At 34.5% G+C, this 18,405-nt stretch overlaps 3 protein-coding genes and 1 non-coding gene across 4 annotated transcripts; all 4 read right to left on the reverse strand.

Annotated features, from left to right (window-relative positions):
• Positions 1-6,147: 6,147 nt before the first annotated feature.
• LOC141679167 (uncharacterized) lies at positions 6,148-6,711 on the reverse strand. Its single transcript, XM_074485674.1, has one exon. The coding sequence runs from the start codon at positions 6,709-6,711 to the stop codon at positions 6,148-6,150; it is 564 nt and encodes a 187-aa protein (XP_074341775.1).
• Positions 6,712-6,720: 9 nt separating this feature from the next.
• Positions 6,721-10,939, reverse strand: LOC141676720 (polyol transporter 5-like). Its single transcript, XM_074482424.1, has 2 exons — positions 10,643-10,939; positions 6,721-9,961 (listed from the first exon to the last, which is right to left on the reverse strand). The coding sequence occupies exons 1-2, from the start codon at positions 10,821-10,823 to the stop codon at positions 8,598-8,600; spliced, it is 1,545 nt and encodes a 514-aa protein (XP_074338525.1). The 5' UTR covers positions 10,824-10,939; the 3' UTR covers positions 6,721-8,597.
• Positions 10,940-11,937: 998 nt separating this feature from the next.
• Positions 11,938-12,019, reverse strand: TRNAS-GCU (transfer RNA serine (anticodon GCU)). The gene has a single exon. It is a non-coding gene; the product is annotated as a tRNA-Ser (tRNA).
• A 910-nt stretch (positions 12,020-12,929) lies between these two features.
• On the reverse strand, positions 12,930-17,285 carry LOC141677210 (ribulose bisphosphate carboxylase/oxygenase activase, chloroplastic). Its single transcript, XM_074483022.1, has 7 exons — positions 16,933-17,285; positions 15,158-15,268; positions 14,936-15,034; positions 14,716-14,829; positions 14,328-14,631; positions 14,006-14,145; positions 12,930-13,913 (listed from the first exon to the last, which is right to left on the reverse strand). Exons 1-7 carry the CDS (start codon positions 17,071-17,073, stop codon positions 13,377-13,379), a joined length of 1,446 nt encoding a protein of 481 aa, XP_074339123.1. The 5' UTR covers positions 17,074-17,285; the 3' UTR covers positions 12,930-13,376.
• Between the last annotated feature and the right edge of the window lie 1,120 nt (positions 17,286-18,405).

Genomic DNA, 18,405 nt, shown 5'->3' on the forward strand with positions numbered 1-18,405 from the left:
TAACCGACCACTGACGTCGATCGGTTTTAAGGTGACCAAATCGACGTCGGTCGGTTATGTCTAATCGGTTTTACCCTATTTTCTTGTAATGCTAACATTAAATAAAAGTTAGGCAATTAATTTGTTACTACCTAGAATGATTTGTAAGATCCTGTTACATATAAGCATGTTATATTCACAGTACATATGGTTGTATCAAGTTGCAGATGAGAAGTTAACAAGTTGAGAAGAAATATATAAAAATGGTCCATGTACACGTGATGGACAAATGGACAATACATGTCAAAACCCTGAGCATGCTTTCACAGAATGTACGGCACATATGGTGCACATGATATATTTCAATTTTCACGCCTTCTTGGTCCATCACTCGTAATGCAGAATGGCATATATTCTTATTGCTCCATGGTGTTTTGTGGTCCAAAATTTATCGCTACTGCTAACTAGTTCTGTCCAGTATAATTTTCGCAGGACCTTTATTTTCAAGTGCCTTAATTACGTATGGACCAACAAATCAGTATCCCCTCTAAAATTTCCGGATATTTAGTAAAACTTTGTTTATGAGACTCAGATCATTGGAACCTTTGAGTGTAATTGCATGCTTCAGGTGCAGATTTTATGTCTATAACCAGGATCATCTCTGCAACTAATACAAAGCACATATTGAACCATATATTGAACCACCCCTGGTAGATCACCTATTTGAGGCCGGGGCTTCACACTACAGGAAAGTAAGGGTTATTTCGACCATTTAAATTCGACTGCACCTAAATTCTTTGATATTCGGTCGAATTTAGCAGGTGCGGCTAAATTCTATCATATCCGGACGAATTTGCTGGCGGTCGAATTTAACCGGTCGAATTTGCCGGTATATTCGACCAACTTTTCGTGTCGGTCGAAAATAACACGAGTGAAAAAATGCGGGAACAATCCCGCCCAAAAAATTCCCGCGCAATAAATTACTGAATTTGGTCAAATTTAAAAAGTAGGATTGGCGGGAAAAATTGCCGCCCTTTAATTTAAAAATTTTAGTGGGCAGGAAATTTGCCACGGGAAAAAAATCGAATAATTTCTGTTATTTTCGATCTACTTTAGTTAAAATTATATAAATTCAATCGATGGGCTTACCACTTACCACCTCAAGATTCTAGCTAAGCTCAATTCCTAGTGAACGCTCGAATTTAAGTAGGAGGTCATTACAATGAGATGTTGTGTTAACTCTCTCCAGAATTTATTAGTCCAGATACGCATAACCTAGCCTAGACACCTGGTTATTTAAAAAATCTCGATCTAATGGAGGTATTTCATTGCTCCGTTCACAAAGGGAATAATAATAATAATACAAAATGTATTCAATTGAGATGGGGATGCTGAATTGCCAATTTTAGAACAGTCTAGAATGCAGGCGCATGAAACAATGTGGGAATACTGCAGGCATATGACATGACAATGTCAAGTAGTTCAGGAATCTAGCTAAGTAATAAATCAGCCGGTTTGATTGATGGACATGTTTCAACTACTAGGATTTAGAAGCCAAATTATAAAACCAATAGACCTCTCTGTCTAAGGATTGATTTCTCTTTACCTGCAGGGACCAAAATTCAACCAATAAAGGTGAAAACTTGATAAGTTACAGATCATTGTTGTAAATTACCATGAAAAATTTGCAGAATGCACCCCTTAATTTTGGCCAAAATTCAAAGTTATATACATGTTTTGAATAATTGCAGATTGCATCTCATTACTATAAAGACAGACTTATTTGTCACTTACAAGTGATCTATAAGTTAGAAATACGTACATTTTTTGTTTTTTAAGTTATCTCAAACGAAATATGATTGACTTTACAAGTAGGCATTTTGTGAATAGATTTACATGATATTTTATATTTCTCGAAAACTTTTATATGTTCATGATAATCTTAGCAGTAGAAAACCGAATAATTTTTTTTCGAGCTTCGAGCTTCTATCTCTTCTGCCACTTCCCCTACCTCTGTTTCTTCTGTATTCTCGGGTAAAAACCGATGTCTATGTAAAATTATCTTTAACATCAGTTGCGAAGATATCAGTGCTTTTTTAAATAGAGACATCGGTTTTTACCCGATGTCTAAGGTTATTTTTCTAGTAGTGCCAGCTAGGTTTTCCGACAATTTGTAGTGTAGGAAAATCCTACTACTTCAGTTGGATACTTGCAGACAGTTTCATGTACTATGAAGTTTATTACTTGTCTAGTGGTGCATGCAGTAGGCTAGCTGTAATATTGCAATATTCATGATTCACTCTACTGAAATTTTCTCAACTTCTGGTAGTGAAGTTGAAAATGATGAACAATGGATGTAAGATAACCCAACTTTACAGTTGGTGATTCAGGATTCTTTAGATTTAGTTTTTAGTACATCTGATCTGAGGGAGGAACTGAAAATAGGGACCGCCAATAGCAACTTTCATGCACAGCCCTCCTTCACTCTTCCATGTTAAAGATTCCAAAGGATACTGATCAGAGTTTTCACTGTTGCACTTTTTACCTTTCACTGTATATGTTATGGGTCCGGGTTCGGACATGATAATGTTGTAATCATTTATTCGTTATAATTTTTCATAAATTGTTTTAACGCTGATAATTTTTGTAAATGTAGGGGATCAGGAACATAATATATTTGTTTTAATGATGATGCATGCAGCGACCTATGTAAGAGGATCACTGAGTAAATTCTATTCGATGTGCTTAAAAAGGATCGAATCCAATTTCTATCCTCTCCGTGGGTTAAAAAAACACCATACACACGTTATCCAATACTTAACCATCGATTTTTTATTACCAAATAACATATTATTCGCTAAGCTATATGAGCGGATAACAAGAGACCTTTTAATACCAAGAAATAAAGTATATGTAAGTTATATACAAAAGACCTTTTATTATCGACAAAGAGCAGTTTCTGCAGTGCTAGATGAACGGAATAACAAGAGATTCATTTCGAAAGAATCTCGATGGAATCTGTAGTCTTTACCTTCTCAACCTACCAGAATTGTAAATTGGATGAAACAATATCCAACATAATTCCCTAGTCTTTGGTGTTATGTAGGGAAGTTTTAATTAAACACTTTATTATGAAATGCTTTTTTTAACCTACATTTGTTGAGTAACAAGCTCATCTAAAGTTTTAAGGTTTTAGAGTAAGACCCCAATATGATCATATATTTAACACTCCCCTTACTCGAATGCCCATTTATGGGTCGAAGAGTGGAATACCGGCGCCCATCTTTAGAGCATTAATTGCCTTTAGTGTCCACGATAAATTGTGAGAATGTTGGGGGCTCTGCTACCATGTTGAGTAACCAGCTCATCTAAAACCTTAAGGTTTTAGAGTAAGGCTCAATAGAATCATATATTTAACAACATTTAATTAGCAAAAAATATAGTATCCAAGAGTATTCAAGAATATACGATAAGTTATATGAGCGGATAATAAGAGACCTTTTAATACCAAAAAACATAGACATACATTTGTATGAGCGGATCACAAAAGACCTTTTATTACCGGAAAAAAAGAGTATCCACAATGCTATATGAGCAGCAATAACAAGAGATTCCTTTCGAAAGAATCTGGAAGGAACATGTAGCTAGTCTCCGCCTACATACTCAACCTACCAAAATTTGTATGTTGGATGAAACAACATCCAACATGAATCCTCAATCTTTAGTGTTATGTAGGGAAGTTTTGATTCAACACTCTATTATGCCATGCCTTTTGTAAGACAACAAATTGTAATGGACTTGAAATGAATGGGATCCAATATCCACCTAGTAGTGGAGAATGAATAGAAATGGTTTCTGCACTTCTCATCACTATTAGCAATTTGTATGATGAGTGTCAAATTTCAGAATTGTTGGATTGTCATTCTAGTACAATCAATATATCTCCATTGCCCACCGCCCATGTTTTGACGATTTTGTAATGTTTGATTGTTGTAGGAACAATGTTGGCTCTCTTTTTTTCTTTTTTCAACGGTACATATGTGTAGTGTTGTTGTGAAACTATTGGATCTTCACACTATGTATTGTATATGGTACAAGGTTGGAATATTCCATTTCACCGAAACTGGAATGCGTTTTCGGATTGGTAATTCAACAAGCATCATTACGCGAGAATGAAATTGTGAGCTCTCGGAGCTCCGCCGTCAAAAAAGTGTTGATGCAGTAGTTGAACTCTTGTACTGCTTACGAAAGTTACTTCAATCAGCAAAAAGAAAATTGTGAGCGCTAAGCATCCCCGATTTTGCGTTCAATTCTCGTTGAGCGGCGAGATTCGTAAAATAGGTTCTCACTTCTCACTATGGCTCTGTTTGGGATTGATATTAAAAGTTATTGTACTGTTAGAAAAAGTGTTGCTAAAAAATTATTGTTTAAAAATTCAGATGATTGGTTGGTAATATTTTTAATTTGTGTATGTTTTGATGTAAAAAGTTACAAAAAATAATGTTTTTAATGACATTTAAAAAGCAGTTTTTACAAAAAGCATGGTATATTGTTTTTGTAGCCTGTTGCTAAGATTATATCCTCATTTCAAAGAATGAAGAGATTGTTTTCTCAAAAAACCCCACTTGTATGTGCGTAAAAATATGTGTGTTCTAGATAAATAATGATCATAAAATATGTTTTAATAAAATAAAACATTAGTATTTTCCAATAATCATTTGATTCCTTCATTTCCCAAGTAGAGGGCTCAAAACTAATATGGATATGGTACAAGGTTGGAATATTCCATTTTACCGAAACTGGAATGCGTTTTCGGATTGGTAATTCAACAAGCATCATTACGCGAGAATGAAATTTTGAGCTCTGGGAGCTCCGCCGTCAAAAAAGTTTTGATGCAGTAGTTGAGCTCTTATACTGCTTACGAAAGTTACTTCAATCAGCAAAAAGAAAATTGTGAGCGCTACGTCATCCCCGATTTTGGGTTCAATTCTCGTTGAGCGGCGAGATTCGTAAAATAGGTTCTCACTTCTCTGTTTGGGATTGATATTAAAAGTTATTGTACTGTTAGAAAAAGTGTTGCTAAAAAATTATTGTTTAAAAATTCAGATAATTATTTGGTAATATTTTTAATTTGTGTATGTTTTGATGTAAAAAGTTACAAAAAATAATGTTTTTAATGACATTTAAAAAGCAGTTTTTACAAAAAGCATGGTATATTGTTTTTGTAGCCTGTTGCTAAGATTATATCCTCATTTCAAAGAATGAAGAGATTGTTTTCTCAAAATACCCCACTTGTATGTGCGTAAAAATATGTGTGTTCTAGATAAATAATGATCATAAAATATGTTTTAATAAAATAAAACATTAGTATTTTCCAATAATCATTTGATTCCTTCATTTCCCAAGTAGTGGGTTCAAATTAAGAAAAATAGGCGTGTGATTGTAGTGTATGGGCCCAGTCCAACACCCTACAAGTTTCGAGCTCACAATCGCAAGAGGCCGGAGCAGAACCCAATCCTATAGGCCCAAAGTCCAATTTGCTGAGCTAACACATACTGTCCACGCGTATAGGCCCAATTTCAATACCACTGTTGGCCAACTTCAAGATATAGTTAACGCAATGGACTTGTGGGCTCTTATATTTAGCTAGCAAAAAAGTTTTTTTTTTTTTAATTTCTCTTCTTCATTATTCGATCATTGAAGTACCGGAAATCTTGAACCTCTGTCCAACCTATTTAAATCGGTTTGAAAATGTTAATACAATAAAATATTCGGTTTTTTCTAATCAGTTTAATCAACCACAAAAAGATTAGGCTGGGTCAAACCTGAGGGTTAGCACTTATACTTAACCCTCCGATGGTTTTAAGTTGGTTCGGTTTGATCGGTTTGGCATCCCTGTTTAATCCCTTAAATGGTAAGACTAACACACAAAGTGGGAGATTACATTACATTCTATGAACTACAAACACAAAAGTGATCATAAACACAAATACAACAATCAATATGTTCAATGTCTACCATGGAATTAAGCTTAAAACTGCATTTCGAAACTAAAACAAACACCAAACCTGACTACATTTCAGAAACACCCCCTTCAAACAATCGATAATCGCATGACAACTTCACCGAATCAAAAATCTTTTCTATTTTCCGGTATACTCAATCAATTCAAAGAAAAGATGAATGTGGGAGTCTTGACCTTGATGATGCTTTCAAATTGAAGATGTCCGCATAAATGTCTACGACAAATTTATCGAGCATTTCAATATAAACGGGACAAGTTAGACGAGAATACAGATGAAGAACTTCTTCGATATCTTGTACATTATCCAAATTGTTCGAATCAATCATTTCCAAATCCTTCAGCTTTTCTGTCACCAGCCATCTTCGTTCAATCACATCTTTCTCCAGCGTTTCTTCGTCTGCAATCAACCTACTATCCTTCTTCTCGTCGTTGCTGTTATGATCATCTCTGAGTTCTTCTAACTGTGATGTTGATGATACCTCGACTACATTGTCCTGCATACCTGTTTCGTTGTCCCACTGGTTGGTAAACTCCGAGTAGAATCTGTCTAATTCTCGAGAACTTTGACAAGAGAAGGATTTGAAAGGAGGGAGTTTGGGAAGCCTTTGGTAAGTTGCTTTCTTTGCAGAAAACAAAGACTTGACACTTTGAATGGTTCTCTGGAACAACTTTCTTGTGCTCGAAAGAGAACTTCTTATGAAAAACATCGATAACCACTCTAGATTTCGCGAAAAAAAGAACTAGAGTTCTTCTTAGGTACTTGAAAGAACCAAATCTAGCTGTTTTCTATTGCTAATGTACTTGCAAGAGATAAATCATCAACAATGAAAATAGTACTCTCTCTTGTACACTTGTTAAAGTTTACAAATGAAACATAACATCACTATGTAATAGTGTGAATATAGTACTCAGATTCCACATTCAACAAAGTGTGAATATAATAGCTAGTCCTTTTAAATTAAATATATTATAGTAATATTTTACAAAATAATTGAGATGTTGGTTGTGTGGCGGCATAAGGTGTACGCAAATGTATGTTACAGCACAATTATTGCGTTTATCATGGTACGATATACTTAATGAAATTTTAATCTAAATCCGGCAAAAAAGTCCTCATACATATATAAAAGAACAAGTCTAAACTTAATCACACTTAATTAAGTTATTTAGAACAAAGTTAAGTTAAAATTTGACAGGGACCAGAGCTCTATGTTTACATCAAAACCAAAGTCCACACAACTCAACAAAGTTTGGTATAATGTGTCCTTTTTAGCTACCAACTACAGTTTGGTGGTAATGATATTTGGTATTAAGGGACAATGAAATGGAAATAAGAATAACTTTTCCACCTAATAATTGTATATAAAAGATTATTAATTTATTTAACTTTGCAAAATAAATCAAATGGGAATATAGAGTAGGTAGTTTTGGACCTTTTGGTGTTTATTTTTCCACCAGTTGGTGAACAAGGCTCATGGCCCAAAGAAGTAATATTGATAATTTGTGATGTACCAATTGGGCTAGAAGTTTTTAGCCCAAAAAGGTAGCAGCATTGTTGTTCTTTTGTAGCATGAGATTTAGAGCCGGCAACTTCGTACACGATAACACGACACGAAAACAACACGAAAATAACGGGTTTGATTTGACATTTTTGGTACACGAACACGAAAGTAGGTGGATGAATTTAGTGTCTGTTTTGGGTTTACACTTGGGTACACGACTCGAAACGAAAATACACTTGAGTCTTTATGACTTATTAACTTAAGACTCGACTAATAAAAACTTAATATTTGAATATATATTTTTTTTATTATCAATTTTGAATTACACGAAACACGGCACGAAACGTACACGAAATGAAGGTACACGAATACGAAACGAATCCTTAACAGATCGGATTTGGGTTGGGCATTCATGACACGAAACACGAAAATACACGATACGATAGTACACGAAACGAACGAATTGCCAGCTCTAATGAGATTGAATAGTAGAAGATTGGTCATTGCTTAGAGGAAGAGATTAACTAAACCATAGAAATGTGCAAGTCATACCATGAAAAAGGAGAAGTATCATGCCTACAAGGCCATGAACCTGTAACAATGCTGGTAGCATGTACTTTGCAGGGAACAAGCGGTTCGACAATACGCAAAGGATGCCTGATCATGCTATTATTGTTGAATGGTTTACTAATTACATGATCTTAGAAGAAAATTTAAACTTGTAGGCAAACGATAATGCAATGCAGAGATCATACGAATATCAGTCTATCATCTAACAAATCTCAAACCAGGTAATGCACCAGAAACAGATAACAAATTTGGTTACCAGAAAATTATCCGCTAAACTGTATGGCTGTAAGATTTGAGACTACTCAACAGTTATAGCACAGTTATACTTGCACAAAGGTGCCCAGATTTCAGATTTAAATTATCCGCTAAACTGAATGGCTTTAAGATTTGAGACTACTCAACAGCTATAGCACGAATATACTTGCACAAAGGTGCCCAGATTTCAAATTAAAATTCCTCATAACAGGATAATGCACCATCATAGATCACTGTATAAGGATTTTATAAAACATCAATAAACCTTACTCATTTTGCCTAACCTGGTCTTGCTTTGTTTCCTCGTCATCGAATAATGTTGAAAGCTCTTCTAAGGTCTTACCTTTTGTTTCTCTCACAACAAAATAAACGAAAACTGTAGCTAAACTCATAACTCCAGACAGCATAAAAAACATTCCTCCGAATGTTATCTTCTTTGAAATGCTAAGGAATGACATTGATATAACTCCACTAACGACCCGATTCACTGACACGGCCAAGCTTGAACCCTGGGCTCTGAGCCTCATCGGGAAAATCTCTGACGAGTAAACCCATGTAATGGGCCCAAACCCAATCGAGAAGAATGATACATCAGCACAAACAGCCACTACACAGAGAGCAATAGCCCATACAGGTTTATGATCTGAAGCCTCCAGGAATCTCGAACCCAATCCTAACGCAGCCAAAGAAACTGCCATTCCAACTGAACCCAATAATAATAATGGCCTCCTTCCAAACCGGTCTAAAAACAATGCTGATACCAAAACAAAAGAAGTTTTAGCAATCCCCATTATGATGGTAACCACCACAAGAATCTTCTTCTTATGAATTCCTGCAGCCTTGAAAACCGCTGGCGTATAATAAATCACCGCATCATTTCCGGACGCTTGCATAAAGAAGTTGATTCCAATAGCAGCGATTAACATTCGTCGAACAGCTGGTGTTGGTCTAAAAAGCTCCCTCCAAACACCTTGACCATGCCATTCACTAGCTGACTTTGCATGGTCAGGACAATCAAATGTTGCTGATATCATCTCCTCAAGTCTCATGTTAGCTTCTTCTTTAGAATCACATGTTTTTAACAAAACATCCAACGCTTCATCTGACCGTCCTTTCATAACTAACCATCGCGGAGACTCGGGCATGTTCATCACTCCAATAGCCACAACCACCGCAGGCACAGCCGCGAGTCCTAGCATTAGTCTCCAATTAATATTCACCGGTAAACCAGACAACGCATAATTGAGTATATAGCCAAGAAGTATGCCAACAGTTATGAACACTTCAGGGAGTGATGTGAGAAAGCCCCGTGACATAGCCGGAGAAACTTCTGCAGTGTAGACCGGAGCTATCATAAGAGAGTATCCGACACCTATACCAGCTATGATTCTTCCAGCCATGAGAAATGGGAATGAAGGTGCAAGGCCCATCAGAATCGCGCCTACCAAAAATGTAACTGCTGCAAGAACAATAGTGTACCGCCTACCAATCCAGTCTGAAGTTTTACCCGAGAACACTGCTCCGATTAATGAACAAACATTCAATGAGCCTACCAAAACTTCCACTTCAGTTGTTGAGATCTTGATGTCATCTTTTAAATATAGCACTGCTCCACTCATCACTCCGATATCTAATTTACACAAAGACAAGTACATAAATGTAACATAATTGACACTTCGATAATTTCATAAAACAAAATGACACATATCTATCTCTAACAATAACATCATAGCCTAGTCGATAAACACCTTCTCTCATTCTTGATAATACCTAATAACATTAACAATAAATGAGGTTCCGAGAATCAGTAAAATTACGTATGCAGTTCTCTTATTCTCATTCTCGTTAACAATAGGTTTCATGTAACATTAACAATAAATGACATTCCCAGAATCATTGAAATTTTGTATGCATTTCTCTTATTCTAATTCGCGTAAACAATAAATTCAGGTTTCGAGCTTCTTCTAATTCTCGTACTCATTAACAAGATATCGACAGCTCGAGCCTAAACTAAAATTAAATGTATGAATGTACAAATATTCGATATTCCACAATTCATATCATCTACTAACTGAAACAACATGTATCTAAACATTCTCATTCGCACCCAGTACGCACCCGAAGGTAGCGTCTGCGGGTTACCTACGATAAAAAAACACATTCCCATTCGAATCACATATCACCTTCAATACATGCTATATACATTTAATTAATCAAATAAAAAAAAGGAGATAAAAATTAAGGATTCAAAGAGATAAACAAGATGTATATAAAAAAGAGTGTAACAATTAATTAAGGAGTAAAAATTTACCATAGCCCAAGAGAATAGAATTGGTGGAGGCTAAAATGGCACAAGCTAGTACATATCTATTAAGACCCTTAATTTTGTGATTAAAAGAATCAACAACATCATCATCTTTGGACAATTTCTGATCAACTGGTGCAGTTTGATCCATAGGAATATTTGTTCTGACAACAGAATCTTGGTTCATTTACAGTACTAGGAAGATTTTATGTGTGTGTGTCAGTGTGTGTTTGTTTAAAGCTGAAATGTACACAGACAGGGTCACACAAATAACACAAGTACACGAGAGGGGCAGTAGATGAGTCAGTGTGTATGCACTACATACATAAATAATACGATTGGTATCAGAAAAAAATATTATTTTAGAAAGTTTAGTACTTCATCGATATCGATTAAAATATATTGTATTTATTATATTGAAGAAAAATATTATATTATCGAATTTATTAATTTATCAAGATTAAATTGTACTCTGTTGTAAATTATTATTATTTTGATAAATATGGTTTATAACCTTACAAATGAGTACGTGTTCTCAGAAATTTTTGGATGAGTGAGTATCGGATACCTGATCCGGAACGACAGAGGATAAACTAAACAGTTAATCCAACTGTGTTCGTGTTGTAAATTTTTATTTTGTATAAATGTGAACATAGGTCATCAAGAAAATAAAGCAAGTAGATACACATAAAGATGAGTAGGGTAGGTATCACTTGTCATGTGTTTATGAATGGTAATAATATAAAATATTATTCTTTTTCCAAATAAAGAAATGTACATAATGAAGTTTTTTTTTGTGTTACTACTATTATTGTATACTAACTTAAAACCCGTGAGATGCATGGTTTCTGTTAATATTTAGATTTTTTTTATTTTTATTTTATATGATTTTATTGAAATTCTAATATAAATAATTAAATACGTAAATTAATAACAATATAATTATAATTTGATTGTGTATGGTTGATAAGATTTAAACCATTAACCTTATCTATAAATAATAATTAAATGTTTGATGTTGGCGGGGTTTGAACCTTTGAACTTGGTTAGTATATTTTTTTATATTAATGGGTTTGAACCTGTGTACTTGATATTTTTTTATAAATATTAATATAAATGTTTGTTATTGGCTGGATTCGAACCTAAAAATTTATTTGTAATTTTAAAAATAATAATATAAATGTTTGTTGTTGGCGGGATTCGAACATGTAAGCTTGGTTGGTGTATTTTTTTTGAGTATTCGGATCTAACGATTATGATCATTTGGTTAAGAGATCTGACAGTCGTGATCGTAAAAAGAACGACGCCTGAGAGATTCGAACTCTCGCGGGGAAACCCCATGTACTTAGCAGGCACACGCCTTAACCACTCGGCCAAAGCGTCCTTGTTGGCTCCAAACTGCAAAAGATATAATACAACAAATATTGAGGAATCAACTTGGTATTAGCTCACCACCATAACCATAGTACTAAATTTATCAAACTAACCATAGCATTTTGTGAGGCTGTGACTGTGAGCTACAACATAGTATCAGCACCGCAGCACTGAATCATCGTAGCACAGGTTTCCTCCAAGCAAGGTAACCATCATCAGCAACCGTTGTTTCGAGTCATGTTCAGAGAAATTCTCTCTTTTCGTTTTCTTTATTAGAATATAAGATTATGTAAAGGGTTATTCTCTAAAAACCTTAAGATTTTAGATGAGCTGGTTACTCAACATGGTATCAGAGCTCAGTCTGGCAGATGACTTAGGTTGGTGTCCATGATCAACTCTTCGACCCATGGGCTCTCGAGTGAGGTTCTCTAAAAATCTTAAAATTTTAGATGAGCCGGTTACTCAACATTCTTATCTTGCTTTTCAGGGATTTACTGGAATGAACAGATGCTTTTGTCGCTCTGCCTAGTTTCTTATCGACTAAAGTGTTGATCAACACTCTGAATCACCGGAGCGTTTGTTTAACTATAACAACCCTAAAACAATTCAGATAGAAGACCTGATGCTAAAACTTGCAATGTTGTCAAACAGGATATGATATTTCTGTTCATCTTACATGCAATCTCATAATACAAAACAACCCACAAGTTCTGCTGTCGCAGTTGTACAAGCTACTGATCACCGATACCATGAATCATCGTCAAACTCTCAGGATTAAGCGTCACAGATCTTAATAATGCCACAGATCAGCTTGAATCATCCTCCGACTATCAAGATACGAGTCACAAATCTTAATAATGCCATTGATCGCTGATCAGTAATACAAATCACCGGCTGACCCTCTCAGTACTACAAATCAGGCATCTTAATAGCACAGTTTCATTGACAAAATTGAAAGTTTATACACATACAGTAAACAATACAAGGTATAAGTTCACATAATTGACTTGGCATAAGTTCTTAAGGTAGCAACAGCTGAACATCATATCATAATCACCTGAGTTGTAGGCTTGTCGTTCCCAAGCATCCCACTGTGTATATTTAACTGAAATTTCGAGAAGGGAGGGGGCAGAAGTATATAACAAGTCATGAACCAAGGCGGTCCAGCTCTACGAAGAATACAAAGATCTTAACAATAACAACCCTGTGTTTTACCACGCTTCAAATAAATAACATCGACTCCAATAATATTCCTTTACTACAAGCCCGAACTAATGAAGGCAACTTCAGAAGCAGCTACATACGGGAATGAATTGAGAAAGAATGCTTTATTAAAAAAGAAATTTTTAAAAGAAATTCCCATGTATCAGCGAGATAATACACGAAGCCCCCCTTCTAAATCGTCTATTGTGATAGTAAGCAGTTCGTCTGCATCTATACAATCAAAATCAAGCCTTAAGTCCAAATATTCTCTGGCATTTACTAGCATCGGATCTACCAAACCTCCATTCATCTCTCTGCGCTGCTTTTCAGTGGTTTCTTTCTCTATCAATGATACGATAGCTTCTATAGTACACGAAGGATGCAACTTAAATCCATATAGCAAACTACCCTCAGCTACACTATTCATCTTCAGATGAAGAATTTTCGCCAGGTCTTCAGAACTAAAGTCCTCAAAGTTGAAGAACTTAGTAACCCTTCTACAGAAACCTTCATTACATGTAATAACACGCTTCATTGGTTCGCTATAGCCTGCAAAGATTACCACAATTTTTCCGCTGTCCATGACTGACATTATCTCCTCTAAAGCTTCCAACCCATAATCCTTATCATCCGACTTTTGCATAGGTATCAGTCGATATGCTTCATCAACAAATAAAATCCCTCCCTCTGCCTCTTTAATCTGCAACAGTGTTTAAAGTAGTGACAAATTCAGATACTTGCACATAATGAAACCAAGACATCACAAACAAATTTAGAAGCACAACTGCATACCATTTTTCTGGTCTTCGGTCCAGTATGGCCTACAAATTCCCCCACCAAATCAGTTCTTTGTACTTCTGTCACCTTGTCAGTGGGTAAAATGCCCACCATGTATAGTAATTTACCAAGAATTCGAGCTACCATAGTTTTACCTATTGAACAAGGCGGCTATCAATAAGTAACAGTATAAATAAATAAAAAATCCGAGTACAGAAGATATAAACTCCACCCTCCCCCACTCCCCCCCCCCCCCATAAATAGAGTTACTTTTCTACTAAAAAAAGCTTTTACAATGAAAACAAGACGAAACAAGAAGACTCTAGTAAGCACTAACCTGTACCAGGATTACCAAGGAAGGCCATGTGAGGAGGTCTTCGAGCACCAACTTTTAGCCCAAGGGCCCTACGCCTCTCATCCAAGAGCATCCCCTTTGCCCATTTCCTGAGTTGTAGCTTAAGCTCATCCAGACCAACAATATTAGATAACTCATTTTCAAGTTCATCCATCTTTGCTTTTGTTTGACTACATGCTTCAATGGCCTTCCGTTTTCTCTGCTCTTCAAGATACGAATTTAAAAGTTTTCGCAATTTCTCATGTCCCGGTCCTTGTGACAGATGATTCAATGGAGTCATGCCTTCCTGCATTCAAGTTTTATAAAAAATTAATACTTACAGAATATTAAACATTATTCAATGAAATATATTAGTTGGGTCAGTGACAACATCGTCTTTGGCACTGCAATCTGCATTATACTCGAGCAATGTCTGGACGGTAGAACAATCTTCTTCAGCTCGTGTTGAGTGCCAAACTGCAAGGTGCAATGGGGTCATCCCATTCTGCTTGCAACAACAAAAGAAAAGACAATGACAAAATTAACTATCAATATTCAAGTTTGGCTTATATTATAACTGAATTCAATAAGAAGCTAGTAAGCTTGCATACATTTGCTTTGGCTTCAACAAAAGCACCATGAGAAAGAAGTATTTGTGCAGCTTGATTGCACCCATTCTTAGCAGCCATATGAAGAGGAGTTTCTCCATACTGCAAAAGAACAGTGAATCAAGAAATGATATAACAAATTCAAACAGATTTGCCTTGTTTCACTTTAGACTCGGAAAGTACATAGCATTAAGATATAAGAAACTAAAAAGACAATACACATACCATGTTCTTAGCTTCCAATTCAACCTTTTCTGATCCCTGCCAGTCAATCAGAACTTTGACTATCTCAACACTGTTGTGACCAGCAGAGACATGAAGGGGTGTATGTGCCATCTGCATTCAATTAAGAGATTTAAAGCCAAGACAAAAAATTAACAGACCTCTTCACGGATATCAATATCATATAGAAATATAAATCTGTGAGCAACTGTTATCCAATTAAGTAAAATAAGATACTTGTACATTGAAAAAACACGAAAAAACTCAACATTAACCACTAAATCAGCCGATGACATATAAATTAGGAGCAACAATTTCTAAAATGAAACAAAAAAGGGGGTCAAAACTAGATATTGATGTATTAAATAGCCTTCTATTTGATATAATAGTAATTACTATTATTCAATAACAGAGAGAAAAATAACTTCTTTTAGCTTTATACATATATATAAGGCGAGGTGCTCAAAAGATACATCCTGATTATCAAGGGATAAAAAAAACCAAAATATTGACTTGATATATATGAATCATGAGTTGTTGAGAGTTTGGTGTACATATCTTCAAGAAGAAGATTAACTTGGTGAACCATAAAAATGATCCACTCAAACAATTTAAGATCATAATATTACTTTCATCTTCTACATTTTAAGGTTTTTACAAGACCAGTAGATATTTCATAGAGATGGCTAGGTGATGATTAAATGGTAAAAAAAGGGAGTAAGAAAGATAAAAAATTGTCAAATAGAGAGGAAAGGAGCTGTACTTTACAACAAAAAAGAATGAAGGCAAAAGTATCTAAATTCTAAACATCTTTACCGGATTACTTCTCACTTATTCAAAAAAACCTAGCCCCACTCCCAGTTATAAATCATAACAGTGTTCAGGACATCAGCCACAATTTACAAGACGTACTTATATTGCGTAAATGAATGACAAGGCAAAGGGCCTTACATCTGCACTTCATAGTACTCCCATTTATTCAACTAAACTAGGAGAATTCACATTATTTGGTATTATAGCCTATTGGACTTAAAATTAGTAACAGTCAACATAGTGTACCCATAGATAGCACCACTACATTAGCTTGTTCAATTAACAAACAATTAAATGAGACGGAACAAGTTATGCTAAACCAGATTATACGACGTTTAGTTGTTTACATTATACAAAGCAGTTAATACAGATTTTAATCGAAAAAGTACTCATTAACATTCAGCAGCAGAACAAAAAAGATTAAAACTTCAGAGATATACACAAATATCTACCTATATATCACACATTATGATCATGAAACTGAAAACCCCTACATATATACTCAAAAGACAAAACTTTGCAACATAAATACCCACAAAAATGTCATCAAAAACATAAATTACTTCAAATAAACAAAAAGGGCTCATTCAAAAACATCAAAATTCTCAAAATAAACAAAATGGGCTCCTGCAAAAACATCAAATAACAATCTTTAACAACATAGCCTAATCCAAAACATCAAATTTAATCAAAACAAACAAAAGGGTCATTAAAAAACACAAATTTACACCAAAAAAAAAAACAAAATTCAAGAACTTTTAACATGAGCTAATCCAAAAACCATCAAATTACTCCAAACAAACAAAAGGGTCATCAAAAAACACAAATTTACACCCAAAAAAACAAAATTCAAGAACTTTTAACAACATGGGCTAATCCAAAAACCATCAAATTACTCAAAACAAACAAAAGGGTCAATAAAAAACACAATTTTTCACCCAAAAACACAAAATTCAAGAACTTACAACAGGGTTTTTATCATTAACAAGAGAAGGGTTATCTCTAAGAAGCTTTAAAAAGCCATTAAGATCTCCAGCTTGAGCACAACCATGAAGGGTGTTTAATTTAGCAGATCTTGACCGTTGATCTTGCTTATTCCTATGCATTATCTTGATGATAAAACAAAGCAAGAACCTCTTCTCTCTCAAAAAAATGATAAAAATTTGAGAGAGAGAGAGAGAGAGAAGTGTTTGAGATTTTATGTTCTGGGATTTGTAATAAAATTTGATGAGTCGTTTTGTGGTCAGTTTATATATCAAGATTTCATGAAATGAAAATTCCTTGACTAGCGCTTTGCCACCGCTTTGCTCTTTAATTTTTTTTTATAAAATTATAAAATTTTATCAGGCACCTACCCTGTTTTCTTGATTGATGAAAACATGTGCATTAAGTGAAACACTTCCGAATATAGGTAAGATCAACGGTGAGGATAAGCGAGATGTTTGTGTATATAAAACATTTCGGAATATCGGATAGCGATGTTATTTCCGGAGCATAATTTTAATTTTCGGAGTAAAAATTTAGACCCGTATTTAATAATAGGGCGTTGAACTTTAACCACTAGAGACTACAAGCATAAATAATACTCCTCCATATTATGTGTCTTGTTTTAACTAGTTCATGATCAAATTTTTTATATTTTGACCGTAAATTTCACTTTGTTTATAATTAAATATGATTCAAAACTTGTATCATTTGAAAATATATCTAATCCTCTTCAAGATGTATTTTTCAATATATTAAGATAACATATAAATTTGTCTTAATTGTCGGTCAAAGTGTAGTCAGTTTGACTACATAATAGTCAAAACAAGACGTATAATATGAGATGGAGGGAGTATCGGAGTAGTAGAGTATACTCCCTCTCTTTTCTTTTATATGTCGTTTGACTTTATTGCACACAATTCTAAGTCCTTTGATCTCATATATAAAATAATATTTTTTAAAATTTTCCTTTTATAAATTAAAATTTTAGTTATATATTTTTATTACAAAAAGAAAAAATTAAAAATTATTATTTTGAAAAATGTGTGTACAAAAGTCAAACGTCATATAATAAAAAACAGAGGGAGTATATAATTATGTAAAAAAATTGAATTGACTTCAAAGAAATATAATAGTTTCCGTGAGGTGAGTAGAGGTTCATCAATTTAACAACGTAATTTGTTAAATAAAAAAAGGTGTGAACAATGATAGTTCATTATTCAAAAGGAACACCAAATTTTTGTCAACATTAGCTGTAAAAGAGCTGGGATAATTATTTAGATCAAGAATATAGAATGAGAAATAATTGATACAAACACTCAACTCTTAGTTGTAAACGTGTACTTAGTATACTGATGTGCACTAATAATACCTTATAAGTATCCTTTTTCTAGCTCTGGTATCAGAGCTAGAGGCGGAAAAAATGAACAGTAAATTACTGTAGCAAAATTTCG

Source organism: Apium graveolens, chromosome 8 (assembly GCF_009905375.1).
Source record: "Apium graveolens cultivar Ventura chromosome 8, ASM990537v1, whole genome shotgun sequence".
In the NCBI taxonomy this organism is placed as follows: domain Eukaryota; kingdom Viridiplantae; phylum Streptophyta; class Magnoliopsida; order Apiales; family Apiaceae; genus Apium; species Apium graveolens.

What these genes read in the sequence shown, in the direction of transcription:
- LOC141679167 (XM_074485674.1), bottom strand. Translation starts at nt 6,711, where the DNA reads ATGTTTTTCATAAGAAGTTCTCTTTCGAGCACAAGAAAGTTGTTCCAG.
- LOC141676720 (XM_074482424.1), bottom strand. Translation starts at nt 10,823, where the DNA reads ATGAACCAAGATTCTGTTGTCAGAACAAATATTCCTATGGATCAAACT. An exon ending in TTCTATTCTCTTGGGCTATG is followed by an intron (nt 9,962 to 10,642) that starts GTAAATTTTTAC and finishes TGTGTAAATTAG; the next exon opens with ATATCGGAGTGATGAGTGGA.
- LOC141677210 (XM_074483022.1), bottom strand. Translation starts at nt 17,073, where the DNA reads ATGCATAGGAATAAGCAAGATCAACGGTCAAGATCTGCTAAATTAAAC. An exon ending in TTGTTGAAGCCAAAGCAAAT is followed by an intron (nt 14,830 to 14,935) that starts GTATGCAAGCTT and finishes TGTTGCAAGCAG; the next exon opens with AATGGGATGACCCCATTGCA. An exon ending in ATTGCAGTGCCAAAGACGAT is followed by an intron (nt 14,632 to 14,715) that starts GTTGTCACTGAC and finishes ACTTGAATGCAG; the next exon opens with GAAGGCATGACTCCATTGAA.